At 43.2% G+C, this 14,505-nt stretch overlaps 1 protein-coding gene across 3 annotated transcripts in view; it reads right to left on the reverse strand.

Moving 5' to 3' along the window:
* Positions 1-14,505, reverse strand: part of LOC139267267 (ras GTPase-activating protein 1-like) — a 237,031-nt gene that overhangs the window by 84,786 nt on the left and 137,740 nt on the right. For all 3 annotated transcript variants that reach the window (XM_070885318.1, XM_070885309.1, XM_070885326.1), the window contains exon 12: positions 7,872-7,959. In XM_070885318.1, the coding sequence (XP_070741419.1) occupies positions 7,872-7,959 (88 nt within the window). The remainder of the gene's footprint in view (positions 1-7,871; positions 7,960-14,505) is intronic.

Genomic DNA, 14,505 nt, shown 5'->3' on the forward strand with positions numbered 1-14,505 from the left:
AGTGAATTGAATTGGCTGAAAACTGGATCTGTGATGGTCGGGAGCTCAGGGAAAGGCTAAGATGGAACATCCACTTGGCACTTCAGACTGAAGTTGATTGCAAACGCTTTAGCCTCGTCTTTTGCACTCATGTGCTGAGCTCCGCCATCATTAAGGATGGGGATGTTCATGGAGCTTCCTCCGCCCATTATTTGTTTAATTGTCCAGCACCACTGGATGTGGCAGCACATCCAGTGGTGCTGGACAATTAAACAAATAATGGATGCTGAGCGTTGGTTATGGGATCGCTTAGCTGTGTCTATACCATGCTGCTTCTGCTGTTTAGCATGCAGCCACTGTGTTGCAGTTTCACCAGGTTGGCACCTCATTTTTAGGTATGCCTGGTGCTGCTCCTCCTCATTGAACCAGGGTTAGTCCCCTGGTTTGATGATAATGGTAGAGTGTGGGATATGCCAGACCATGAGATTGCAGATTGTGATGCACACAATTCTGCTGCTGCCGATGGCCCACAAGGCCTCATGGATGCCCAGTTTTGAGCTGCTATAACAGAGGCTCTCTTTGTATATGCAAATATACAATTCCTTAAAAGTGCGAGTGCATGTAAATAAAACATGATTGATAATATCTTTTTTATATATAAACAGGGTTATATAGTACAAAGCAAAGTAGTAATGATAGTACTACAGTTTTGAGTACCCCATTATAGAAAGGATATTAAAAGCCATAGAGTGTACAATGATATTCACCTGAATACCAGCCATTGAGTCCTCTGTTCCTCCTCACTGTATAGCATCTTTCCATTGAGTTTATACTCTTGCCTTTTTTTTTTGATTTTGCTTCCAAAATTCATTAACTCCCACTTCTCCACACTAAATTGCACCTGCAGCCCATTCTGCTAACCAGTCAATGGCCTCTTAAAGTTCTTTATGGTTCTCCTCGCTATTTGTCAAACCCCTACTTTTGTTATGTCATCAGCAAATTTCTATTTTGTGCTCCCCATGTCCAAGTCCAAATGATCTTTATATATAAAGAACTGGAGTGGACCTACCAATCCTTCGACAATTGAAGCATTAAATCGGCGCAGTCCCGGCCTGCAAGACTATCAGCAGGCCAGGGCCATTAGAGAGAGCAACGTGCGGTGGCATACCACTGCAGGGAGCAGCGCGTGCTGCTGCAAGAGGGCGATGGCCGATTGCAGCGTGGGCAGGTACAGCAGGAGTGGCAAGAGTTCATAGAGGGATGCGATCGGGGCCCAGGAGAGGCGAAAGTTCGGAGCCCAGAAGAGGCGAGGGTCCAGGGGCTGCACAGGTCAACCCACACTGCGATTGTGTGTGCACTAGGTCTGTGCAGCAGAGGTGGTCTCCAGTTGTCTTGGTTAATCCTCGTCACTGGACCAAGACCTAGCTCGGTCAAGCCCGTGTGGTGGCTGGGGTGCAACGGCCACCGCACGTTTAAAAAAAAAATCCACGCACAGGCATCTTCTACCCTTCAGGATGTAGTTCGGGATCCAGATTATTATTGAAACACCTGTGAACTCATCCGTGCTCAGCCTGGAAGCAAGTCATCCTTGTTTCGAGGGACTGCCTATGATGATGATGATGACCAGGCATGAGAAATATAGTTCTGAACAAACACTGGAGATACTAGGGCTATTTCCAAGAAAGCAGAGAAGGCTAAGAGGTCACTTAATAAAAGATGTGTTTTATTATGAAGGGTTTTGATCAGGTGATGAAGGAAGGGCTATTTTCTGTGTGTGGGGAATTAGTGAGGAGTGATCATCAAATTAAAAATGGTCACCGAAGAGAATATAGTTGCTATAGCATGAAATGCTTTACCACAAGGAATTGTTGTGTCTCTTTAGGGAAGGAAATCTGCTGCCCTTACCCGGTCTGGCCTATATGTGACTCCAGACCCATAGCAATATGGTTGACTCTTAACTCCCCTCTGAAATGGCCCAGCAAACCACTACAAAGTAGTATCTGGACTGCAGTGGTTCAAGAAAGTGGCTCACCACCCCCTTCTCAAGAGCAATTAGGGATGGACAATAAATGCTGGCCTTACCAGCGACACCCACATCCCCTGAACGAATAAAGAACAAAAAAATTGAGAATCCATTGTCTCTTTTAAAGGAAGATTAAATAAACATTTGAAACAATGAAAGATACAGGGGTATGGGGGTGGGAAAAGAGCACAAAGCAATGGGATTAATTTTGGATTGCTCCACAGCCACCACATACAAAATGGGCCAAATGGCCCCCATTAGTGCTGTAAATTTCCATCATTCTATTCTGGCTTATCATTCTTAGAACCACAGATTTATAGCAAGAGGCCACTCTTCTTTGCTCTTGAGGTTGATTATCTGTTTTTTCCTTCCCTCCAACCAATGTGTTCTCTTAATAACTTCTTGTTACTGTGGTATATTTTTACATCACAAACACACAGATTTTACAAGATGGCTCTAAACACAGGAGCTGATGCCATTATTGTATTTACAACAATGGCTGCATTACGATAATTGTCCACTAGGTGGATATATATATTAGAAACATAGAAATTTACAGGGCAGGAGGCCATTTCGGCCCATTGTGTCCGTGCCGGCCGACAGAGCCACACAGCCATCGGTCAGCAGCCCTGAAGGTTACATATAAACCTATGAACAATAAACAATGGCGGACAGGTAAAGAGAATCTGGCCCAACCTGTCCGCCCCATGTATCGCAACATTTTACACTCCACTTCACCCGGAGCCACGCGATCTCTTGGGAAAGGCAAAAAAAAGATAAAAATCCAGGCCAATTGGGGATAAAAATCTCCGACCCATCCAGGCGATCGAAACTAGTCAAGGAAATCACTCTGGCCATATTAGATTCCCTGAAGTACTTATCATCGCATCTGCGCCAACCAACAAGAGGTTATCCAGTCGAATCCCACTTACCAGCTCTAGGTCCGTAACCCTGCAGGTTATAGCATCTCAAGTGCCCATCCGAAGCACCTTTTAAATGTGGTGAGGGTATTTGCCATTACCACCTTTCCAGCCAGAGTGTTCCAGACTACCATAACCCTCTGCGTGAAGAAGCTTCTCCTCAAATCCCCTCTGAACCTTCCACCAACCACCTTAAAACTATGCCTCCTTGTAATTGACCCCTCCATCAAGGGAAATAGGCCCTTACTATCCACTATACCCAGGTCGCTCAAAATGTTATCCACCTTAATAAGGTCTCCCCTCAGCCTCCTCCGTTCCAAGGAGAACAAATCCAGCCTCTCCAATCTATCCTCATAGCTAAGATTCTCCATTCCAGGCAGCAACCTCGTAAATCTCCTTTATACCCTCTCCAGTGCAATCACGTCCTTCCTATAATACGGCGACCAGAACTGCCGCAGAATTCCAGCTGTGGCCTAGCCAGTATATTATACAATTTAAGCATAACCTCCCTGCTCTTGTATTCTGTGCCTTGGCCAATAAAGGCAAGCATTCCGTATGCCTTCTTATCCACCTGGTCTGACACTTTCAGGGATCTGTGGGCAAGCACTCCAAGGTCATTTTGTTCATCTACACTTCTAAGTGGCCTAACATTTAATGTGTATACCCTTTCATTATTAGCTCTCCCCAAATGCATTACCTCAAACTTCTCTGAATTAAATTCCATTTGCCACTGTTCTGCCCACCTGACGAGTAGATTGATATCCTCCTGCAGTCCATGACTTTCCTATTATCAACCACACAGCCAATTTTAGTGTCATCTTCTTAATCATACCCCCGATATTCAAATCTAGATCATTGATGTATAACCACAAAAAGCAAGGGACCCAGTACTGAGCCCTGCGGAACCCCACTGGAAATATCCTTCCAGTCACAAAAACATCCATCAACCATTACCCTTTGAACATAAGAACATAAGAAATAGGAACAGGTGTAGGCCATACGGCCCCTCGAGCCTGAGATTTGAGATAATTAAAATGCTAATTAGTAAACATAAGAACATAACATAAGAACCAGGCCATACGGCCCCTCGAGCCTACTCCGCCATCTAATACGATCATGGTTGATCCGATCATGGACTCAGCTCCACTTCCCCGCCCGCTCCCCATAACCCCTTATTCCCTTATCGTTTAAGAAACTGTCTATTTCTGTCTTACATTTATTCAATGTCCCAGCTTCCACAGCTCTCTGAGGCAGCGAATTCCACAGATTTACAACCCTAAGAAATTTCTCCTCATCTCTGTTCTAATGGGTGGCCCCTTATTCTAAGATCATGCCCTCTAAGTTCTAGTCTCCCCCATCAGTGGAAACATCCTATCGGCATCCGCCTTGTCAAGCCTCCTCATAATCTTATACGTTTCGATAAGATCAACTCTCATCCTTCTGAATTCCAATGAGTAGAGGCCCAACCTACTCAACCTTTCCTCATGAGTCAACTCCCTCATCCCCAGAATCAACCTAGTGAACCTTCTCTGAACTACCTCCAAAGCAAGTATATCCTTTCGTAAATATGGAAACCAAAACTGCATGCAGTATTCCAGGTGTGGCCTCACCAATACCTTATATAGCTGTAGCAAGACTTCCCTGCTTTTATACTCCATCCCCGTTGCAATAAAGGCCAAGATACCATTGGCCTTCCTGATCACTTGCCTTACCTGCATAATATCCTTTTGTGTTTCATGCACAAGTACCCTCAGGTCCTGCTGTACTGCAATTTTTCTCCATTTAACTAATAACTTGCTCTTTGTTTTTTTTCTGCTAAAATGCATGACCTCACACTTTCCAACATTATACTCAGTTTGACAAATTTTTGACCACTCACTCAGCCTTTCTATGTCCTTTTGCAGATTTTGTGTGTCCTCCTCGCACATTGCTTTTCCTCCCATCTTTGTATCATCAGCAAACTTGGCTACATTACACTCAGTTTCTTCTTTCAAGTCGTTAATATAGATTGTAAATAGTTGAGGTCCCAGCACTGATCCCTGCGGCACCCCACTAGTTACTGGTTGCCAACCAGAGAATGAACCATTTATCCCGACTCTCTGTTTTCTGTTAGTTAGCCAATCCTCTATCCATGCTTAATATATTACCCCCAACCCTGTGAACTTTTATTTTGTGCAGTAACCTTTGATGTGGCACCTTGTCAAATGCCTTCTGGAAGTCCAAATACACCACATCCACTGGTTTCCCTTTATCCACCCTGTTCGTTACATCCTCGAAGAACTCCAGCAAATTTGTCAAACATGACTTCCCCTTCATAAATCCATGCTGACTCTGCCTGACCGAATTTTGCTTTTCCAAATGTCCTGCTACTACTTATTTAATAATGGACTCCAACATTTTCCCAACCACAGATATTAGGCTAATTGGTCTATAGTTTCCTGCTTTTTGTCTGCCTCCTTTTTTAAATAGGGGCGTTACATTTGCAGTTTTCCAAACTGCTGGGACCTCCCCAAAATCCAGGGAATTTGGGTAACTTACAACCAAATCATCCACAATCCCTGCCGCTACTTCTCTTAAGATCCTAGGATGCAAGCCATCAGGTCCAGGGGATTTATCTGCCTTTAGTCCCGTTATCTTACTGAGTACCACCTCCTCAGTGATTGTTATTGTGTTCATTTCCTCCCTCCCTATAGCCCCTTGACTATCCACTGTTGGAATATTGTTAGTGTCCTCTACCGTAAAGACTGATACAACATAGTTTCTGCCATCTCCATGTTCCCCATTCCGGTCTCGTCCTCTAAATGTCCAACATTTACTTTAGCCACTCTTTTCCTTTTTATATACCTATAGAAACTCTTGCTATCTATTTTTATATTTTGTGCTAGTTTACTTTCATAGTCTATCTTCCCTTTCTTAATCATTTTTTTTTAGCCGTTCTTTGCTGGCTTTTAAAAGCTTCCCAGTCTTTTGTCCTCCCATTAGTTTTAGCCACTTTGTATGCCCTTGTTTTTAATTAGATACCGTCCTTAATTTCCTTAGTTAGCCACGGATGGCTATCTTTTCTCTTACACCCTTTGCTTCCTACCTCTAAGCCAATTTTGGATCCAACTTGCCACTTTGCCCTGGATCCCATGTGCTTTTACCTTCGTGACCAGTCTGCCATGTGGGACCTCATCAAAAGCTTTGCTGAAGTCCATATACACTACATTGTATGCATTGCACTACAGTCATCGACCCTCCTGGGTACCTCCTCGAAAAATTCAATCAAGTTAGTTAAACACGATCTTCCCTTAACAAATCCATGCTGACTGTCCCTGATTAATCCTTGCCTTTCTAAATGTAGATTTATCCTTCAGGACTTTTTCCAATAATTTTCCCACCACTGAGGTTAGGCTGACAGGCCTGTAATTACTCGGCCTATCCCTTTCTCCCTTCTTAAATATATTAGCAGTCCTCCAGTACCATGCCTGAATCCAAAGAGGACTGGAAAATGATGGTCAAGGCCTCTACTATTTCCTCTGTTGCTTCGCTCAACAACTTGGGATGCATTTCATCCGAGCCTGGGGACTTATCCACTTTCAAAGCTGCTAACCCCCTTAATATCTCCTCTCTCACTATGTTTATTTCATACAGAATTTCACACTCCAAATAGGTCCTACACCCTTTCTTTAGGTATCCTCTTGCTCTTAATATATTTATAGAACATCTTTGGGTTTTCCTTGATTTTACTTCCTAAGAATTTTTCATACTCTCTCTTAGCATTTCTAATATCCTTTTTATTTTCACCTCTGAACTTTCTATATTCCTCCAGAGATTGTACAATGTTTAGCCGTCGGTATATGATATAAGCTTCTCTTTTTTTGTTTATACTCCCCTGTAAGTCCCTAGACATCCAGGGTGCTCTAGAATTGTTTTTCCAACCCTTTTTCTTTAAGGGCACATGTCTGAACTGAGCCTTCCAGATCTCCTCCTTGAATGCCTCCCACTGTTCAGACACTGATTTACCTTCAAGTAGCTGTTTCCAATCTACCTCTCAACTTAGCAAAATTAATTTTTCCCCAAATTGGGACTTTTATTCCTGGTCTATCCTTGTCCTTATCCATAACTATCTTGAATCTGACTGAATTGTGGTAACTGGCACCCAAGTGTTCTCCCACTGATACCCCTTCCACCTGCCCAGCTTCATTACCCAAAACTAAATCCAGAACTGCCCTCTCCCATGTTGGGCTCGTTACATATTGACTAAAAAAAGTTCTCTTGAATGCATTTTAGGAATTCTGCACCCTCTATACCCTTCACACTATATTTATCCCAATCAATATTAGGATAGTTAAAATCCCCTATTACTGCCCTATGGTTTTTGGACTGCAAAGCAATTTGCCTATATATTTGCTCCTCTATCTCCCTCCCACTGTTTGGGGGTCTATAATACATGGCCAGCAGTGTAATTGCCCCTTTTTTATATTACACCTAGTAGAGCTATATATTAGTTATCGAGGTTTGTATTAGTTGTTGGTTTGTATTAGTTGTTGGTTTGCATATAAAAGGTTCCATCAACTGCTGTATATATGGTTAAACAAGATTTCCAAAACTGGCTTTTATAAAACCACCTTCTTGCATGCTGACCTGTTTTGTTCTTGTGCATTTACATTGACTTTTCTATTCTTGTTTCTCTCTTGCATTTCAAAAATAGCTCAACTCATGTGTAATTCTTGAACAATGGAACATAGCTAGACATTTAAATAAAAATGATAATTATTTGCAACAGCTTGTTGATGGGCATAAAACAAAAACACCCATCACCTTATTTGTCCACAATAAGAGCTTTGTAAAACAACCATTATGTAACTCAAATATGGTAGTCAGTTTTCTTTTTCTGTGAGCAGACAGCATACTGTAGGTTTGGTTAACACATTATAATAATCATTTAGTAACTTCCAGCATTTTACCTGTGCCTGTTCTGGAATGTCTGCTGCAAAGTAGAAGATGTAATGGTCTTCACTAAAGTGCTGTACTACTATTTGAAAACAGTTTTGCCTATAAAAAGGAAAATTACAGGAAACAAATTAATCCATGAAAGTACAGCACAATTAATCTCTGCTTAAGAAACCTCTACCAATCTATTCTTATGAAAACTGCAACTTTTAATATTCATGCACATTTAACAGCTCTCTAAAGCTGCAGTCTCCCACAGTTGCCACAATTCCTTTCTTCCTCTCTGACAAATAGGTGGGAGGTTAAAAATGCAAGAACATTTTTTTTTAAATATTGCCACATTATGAGACATATTTCAGATTTTCAAAAAAAGTTTGTGCACTCATTTTTCTGATCGCTATTTTAAGTTTCCTTGCTGAGAAAGCCATAGGAATCTGGGCAAATAGCAGAGTTCAGCAGTGTAAGACCGGAGTTCCAGAACCCGTACTGTTCTGGAATCCGGACACTGGGACGATTCATGGCGGGAGTTGTCCAGAAAATGTTCTGAAATCCGGACCCAGCCTCGGGCCACCGCCGACCTCTCCCCGCCTCGGGCTGCCGACGACCTCTCCCCTGCCTCGGGCCACCGACCTCCGACCCCCCCGCCTACCTACCTAGGCCCAGGCGTTTCCGGACTCGGGACATCGGAAAGACGTTCCGAAGTCCGGAAATGCACGAACCTGGGCTTGGGCATTTCCGGATTCAGGACATCACAAATACATTTCGAAGTACGGAAATACACAGAATCCAGAACGGCCTTGGTCCCGAGGCTTCCGGATTGTCGACGCTGTACCTGTACACACTTGAGGGCCACAGCCATTTACCCACACACACGAATTATGGTGTTGTAACACTACCATCGACAAGTGTAAGGGCAAGAAAGTTCATTTTTATTCGTTCCATGATGTGGGCGTCGCTGGCAAGGTCAGCATTTATTGACCATCCCTAATTGCACTTGAGAAGGTGGTGGTGAGCCGCCTTCTTAAACCGCTATAGCTGTTGTGGTGAAGCTACTCCCACATTGCTGTTAGGGAGGCAGTTCTAGGATTTTGACCCAGTGACAATGAAGGAACGGCAATATATTTCCATGTCAGGGTGGTGTGTAACCTGGAGGGAAACTTGCAGGCGACGGTGCTCCCATGCACCTGCTGCCCTTGTCCTTCTAGGTGGTAGAGGTCGTAGTTTTGGGAGGTGCTGTCGAAGAAGCCGTGGCGAGTTGCTGCTGTGCATCTTATAGATAGTACATACTGCCAGTGGTGGAGTGTGAATATTGAAGGTGATGAATGGGGTGCCAATCAAGCAGGATGCTTTGTCCTGGATGGTGTCGAGCTTCTTGAGTGTTGTTGGAGCTGCACTCATCCAAGGCAAGGGGAGAGTATTCCATCACACATCTGACTTGTGCCTTGTAGATGGTGGAAAGGCTTTGGGGAGTCATGAGGGGAGACACTCAATGCAGAATACCCAGTCTCTGACCCACTTTTGTTGCCAATATTGATGATGGAGGATTCAGCGATGGTAATGCTGTTGAATATCATGGGGAGGTGGTTAAACTCTCTCTTGTTGGAGATGGTCATTGCCTGGCATTTATGTTGCGCGAATGTAACTTGCCACTTATCAGTCCAAGCCTGATAAGTCATCCAAGTCTTGTTGCATGCGGGCACAGACGGTTTCATTTTCTGAGGAGTTGTGAATGGAACTGAATACTGCAATCATCAGCGAACATCCCTATTTCTAACCTTATGACGGAGGGAAGGTCATTGATGAAGCAGCTGAAGATGGTTGAGCCGAGGACATTGCCCTCAGGAACTCCTGCAGTGATGTCCTGGGACTGGGATGATCGACCTTCAACAACCACCTTCCTTTGTGCTAAGTATGACTCCAGCCAGTGGAGAGTTTTCTCCCTGAAAACTTCAGCCGATACTGCGGGAGAGAGGTCAAGATCATGCATACAATAGTGCATGGATTGCATGAACCATCACAATCAGTCGTTAGAGGAGCACTGAATATTAGAGGTTGAATCGGAATTTTACAGCATGGAAAGAGGCCATTATCCCATTTCCCCTTGAGCTGATTCTCAAACAGCTACCCACTTAGCCCATAGTCATGAATGGATCCAAGGTAATCGGTTAAAGTTCAAATGGAATCTACATGGAATGAATTGGAGTTTGAGGCAAGTGCTAAGAGATATGGTTGTGAAAATCAGCATGATGAACTCAAACTTCACACACAATAGCAGAGATATAAACATGTGTTTCCGACTATGGAATTCTCTCCTTGTCAATCATTGCCTGGGACACTGTTACTGGAATGCATTTTAAATAGTACTAATTTACAGTTGCAACAGCATGCATCAAGTTATGAGAAATCTACATTTCTGGTCGATATAGCATAATTACTCCAAATCTTTCTGTCCCTGACAACCATCGGGGTCAATCTAACATTGATTAAACTTGTCCTCATCAGTTGTCTCCAATGACATCCGACAACTCAGACATTATCCTGTAAAAATATATCCTTACTGAAATTAGAGTGAATTTAAGGGTGAATGATAAGCCATCTGATTTCTTTCCCCGAGTAAACTTTATTTTTATGGTAGGAGTATCTGCTGTAATCAATAGAGTATATTTAAATGCAGACTGTCTCCATTCTAGAACAAGGAGACATAGACAGAAGATTAAATGCAAGAGATTTAGTGTCGAGAGCAGAATAATGATGATATGGTTCTGCTAAATGAAGAGGGAGTGTGTTACAGTAGGAGATCTAGCTAGCAGTGACCACAACACAATTTGGTTTAGAATAATTATGGAAAGAGACTAGAAAATATTGAATATAAAAATGCTCAACTGGGGAAGAGCTATTTTCAATGATTTAAGAAGGGACCTAGCACAGGTAGATTGGCAACAGTGATTGCAGGGTAAACCACTAATGAAACAATGGATGGGCATTCAGTGAGGAGATAGTTCAGGTACAAACTAGGGATATTCCTTTGAAAGGAAAAGATAGAGGCCTAGAAATTTGAGACCGCTGGAAACGTGCCCCCACTGCAGGCCACAGTTAACGATCGCCAAAATTAATGGCGCTGGCAGCACTGGTATACACAGCAGTGCTAAATTCACTGTGCATGGCCGGTTTTTGTGGCGGTAGACTCAGCAGGGGGCCCAATGTAGCGTGGCTGTAGCATTATTGCAGCAAGATCAGCCTTCATTTAAAGCAGCAAGGCTGACATTTTAGAAAGCAGCGTGGTCCCTTAGAGAACGGCGTTCTAAAATTTAAAAAAAACATTTAAAAATAGGCAGTTTTTTTAGCCCTTACAGCTCAACTGCCTTCTGAATAAAAAATTCAAGTGAAAAAGAATTCCCAAATGGCAGTCTTCAGCTCTTAAAGCTGAATTGCTGAAACAACAGGAAAAGTTCTTCAGCACTAACACAAATGGCTCAACAAGCCAGGGAAGGTCACCCAGTGTCTCGCACACAGCACTCCAGCTTTGTGCACGGGGTCAACACTGCAAGAGTTTCCAGAAAATACTGGAACTACTCAGCAGGTCAGGCAGCATCGTGACCCGTGACGTGAATCCTGTTCTCTCATCATGGATGCTGCCTGACCTGCTGAGTATTTGCAGCATTTTATGTTTTCTTTCTCGGAGGGTTTCCTTTAACCATCTGAGGTTTTGCGAGCATCCAGCAGCACTTCCTGCACACTTTAAAAAACTTTTAACATCTATTGCACCAAGCCAACAAAATATTAAAAATGCAGTCCGAAAGCTTGAATACAAACTTAAGTGAAAGATGTATGTGTCCCATTAAAAACTGCCGACAGTGTCTGTCAGTCTGCTGCACACTCGCTTTTCAGAGCGAGTTTAGGACCCAGCACTAAACTTAGCGCAAAGGTCCAAGTTTGCAGAGCGTGGAGTGAAGTCGACAATGTACGCTGACTGACGTTACGCTCTCCATATTTGCATGTCCAGGGCCAACACTGATAACGACAGCTCTATGGCCCTCACCAGAATGGTGGCCGCCAAGTCCCGTGCCAGAGACGCTAGAGTAGCAGCCGCCTTTTTTTCCAGGATTCTGGCACAAACGGGTGGAGGTAAGTAGCCCAATTTTTCCCCCCAGAGCATCCAAATCTAATGCACCCTGGATGACAAAGGAAATAAAAAAGTTAGAATAAAACAGAAAAAGGAGACTTATGACAAATGTCAGGAGCAAGATTTAGTAATAACATAACCAGGAAGATTATGGAAAGTACAGAAGGGAAGGCAGAGAGAGATTATGAGAACAGATTAGCAGGCAACATTAAATAGAACTCAAAACATTTTATAAACATATAAAGTGTAAGAAAAAAGTTTGGTCTATTAAACACTCAAAGGGAAATCTTCATGCAGAGGCAGAGGGTATGGCTGAAATATTAAATGAGTACTTTGCATCTTCACAAGGGAAGCAGACGATGTGAAGGTTATACTAAAAGAGAAGAGCAAAGTTATGAACAGGATAACAGATCGAAAAGATGTACTAAAAAGGTTAGGAGTACTGAAAGTTGCTTAGTCACCTGGATGGAATGCATCCCAGGTTGCAGAAAGAAGCAAAGGTAGAAACAGCAGAGGCATTGGTCTGACAAACTTGACTGAATTCTTTGATGAGGTAACAAAAGGTTGATCAAGGTAGTGCAGTAGATGTATATAGGGACTTTCGGAAGGCATTCGACAAAGTGCCACACAGGAAGCTTATTAAGAAGATGGAAGCCCATGGAATTAAGGGGAAAGTGGCAGTATAGATACAGAATTGGCTCAGTGACAGAAAGCAGTGTAAAAGGTTAGAGAGTGGTTAAAAAGGTGGTGGTGGATGGATGTTTTTCAGACTGGGAGGTGGTTTGCAGTGGTGTTCCAAGGTCAGTTTTGGGTCCATTACTCTGTTGAATTTTTATAAATCACCTGTAGGGAGAAGCATTATGTTTTCAGATGATACAAAATTTGGCAACGTAGTAGATAGAGATGAGGATGGTCAGGATGACAGACAGAATGGTGAAATGGTCAGAAACATGGCAGATGGAGTTCAATGAGAAGTGGTGTAGTGATGCACTAATATGGAAAGACAGTATACTATAAATAGTATGATTTTGAAAAAAGTGTTGATGAGCAGAGAGACCTTGGTGTACATATACACAATTCCTTAAAGGTAGCAGGGCAAGTTGATAAGGTAAGTAAAAAGCATATGGGTTATTTGGGTTTATAAACAGAGGAATAGAGTATAAAAGCAAAGATCATGCTAGAACTTTATAAGCCACTGGTTAGGCCTCAGCTGGAGTATTGTGGACAATTCTGGGCACCAGATTTCAGGAAAGATGTAAAGGCTTCAGAAAGGGTAGAGGAGGTTTACTAGAATGTTACCAGGAATTAGTTATGAGGGGAGGCTGGAAAAGTTAGGATTGTTCTCCTTGGAACAGAGAAGGTTAAGAGGTGATGTAATAGAGGTTTTCAAGATGATGAGACATTTTGATAGAGTAGAGAGAGAAAAACTATTCCCTCTGGTGAGTGGGTGAACAACCAGAGGTCATAGATTTAAAATCATTGGCAAAAGATCTAGACGGAGATGTTTTCACTCGGAGTTGTCGGGTCTGGAACAGTCTAGCTGAAAAGGACCAACACAGGCAGATGGGCCGAGTGGCCTCTTTCTGTGCTGTAAGTTTCTCTGGGGTCAAGTTTCAGCCTGAGTTGCTCCTATTTTTTTGGAGCAACTAGTTTAGAATGGAGTATCTTAGAAATTGCAATTTTCGGCATTTAAGTTGCTCCAGTTCTCGTGAGTTAGAACAGTTTCATTTTAGAACAGATTTTTTTTTCCAAAAGGGGCGTGTGCGGCCACTTACGCTTGTTTTGCAAGTTTAGGCAGCGAAAACTTACTCCATTCCAAGTTAGTTTGGAGTAAGTGTAGATTTTTGTACGCTCAGAAAAACTTTGCCTACACTTATAAATCAGGCGCATGGAACGAAAGATGGGGGAGGGGGTGGTGTTTACAAATATTAAACATTTCACTTTTACAAATAAAGAGCCATCATCAATAATAAATGATAAATAAATCAATAAATAAACCAATAAATCAATCCAAATGAATGAAAAAATAAAAATTTAAAAAATGAAAAATCACTCAATAAATAAAAAAATATTTCTACTCACCTACTGCAGCACCAGGGAGAAGGGGGGGGGGCGGAGAAAAGATGGGGGTCAGGGGGAGAGAAGAGAGGAAGATTGGGGGGGGGGGAGGAGGAGAAGAGAAGTTGGGGGGGGGGAAGAGAAGAGAAGAAGATGGGGGGGGGGGGAAGAGAAGAAGATGGGGGGGGGGGAGAAGAGAAGAAGATTGGGGAGGGAGAAGGGAAGATGATGGGTGGGGGGGAGGGAAGGAAGAGAAGATGATGGGTGGGGGGGAGGGAAGGAAGAGAAGATGATGGGTGGGGGGGAGGGAGGGAAGAGAAGATGATGGGTGGGAGGGAGGGAAGGAAGAGAAGATGATGGGTGGGGGGGAGGGAAGAGAAGATGATGGGTGGGAGGGAGGGAAGAGAAGATGATGGGTGGGGGGGGGAGGGAGGGAAGAGAAGATGATGGGTGGGGGGGGGGGAGGG

The sequence above is a fragment of the Pristiophorus japonicus genome, chromosome 1 (genome assembly GCF_044704955.1).
Source record: "Pristiophorus japonicus isolate sPriJap1 chromosome 1, sPriJap1.hap1, whole genome shotgun sequence".
Taxonomy (NCBI): Eukaryota; Metazoa; Chordata; class Chondrichthyes; family Pristiophoridae; genus Pristiophorus; species Pristiophorus japonicus.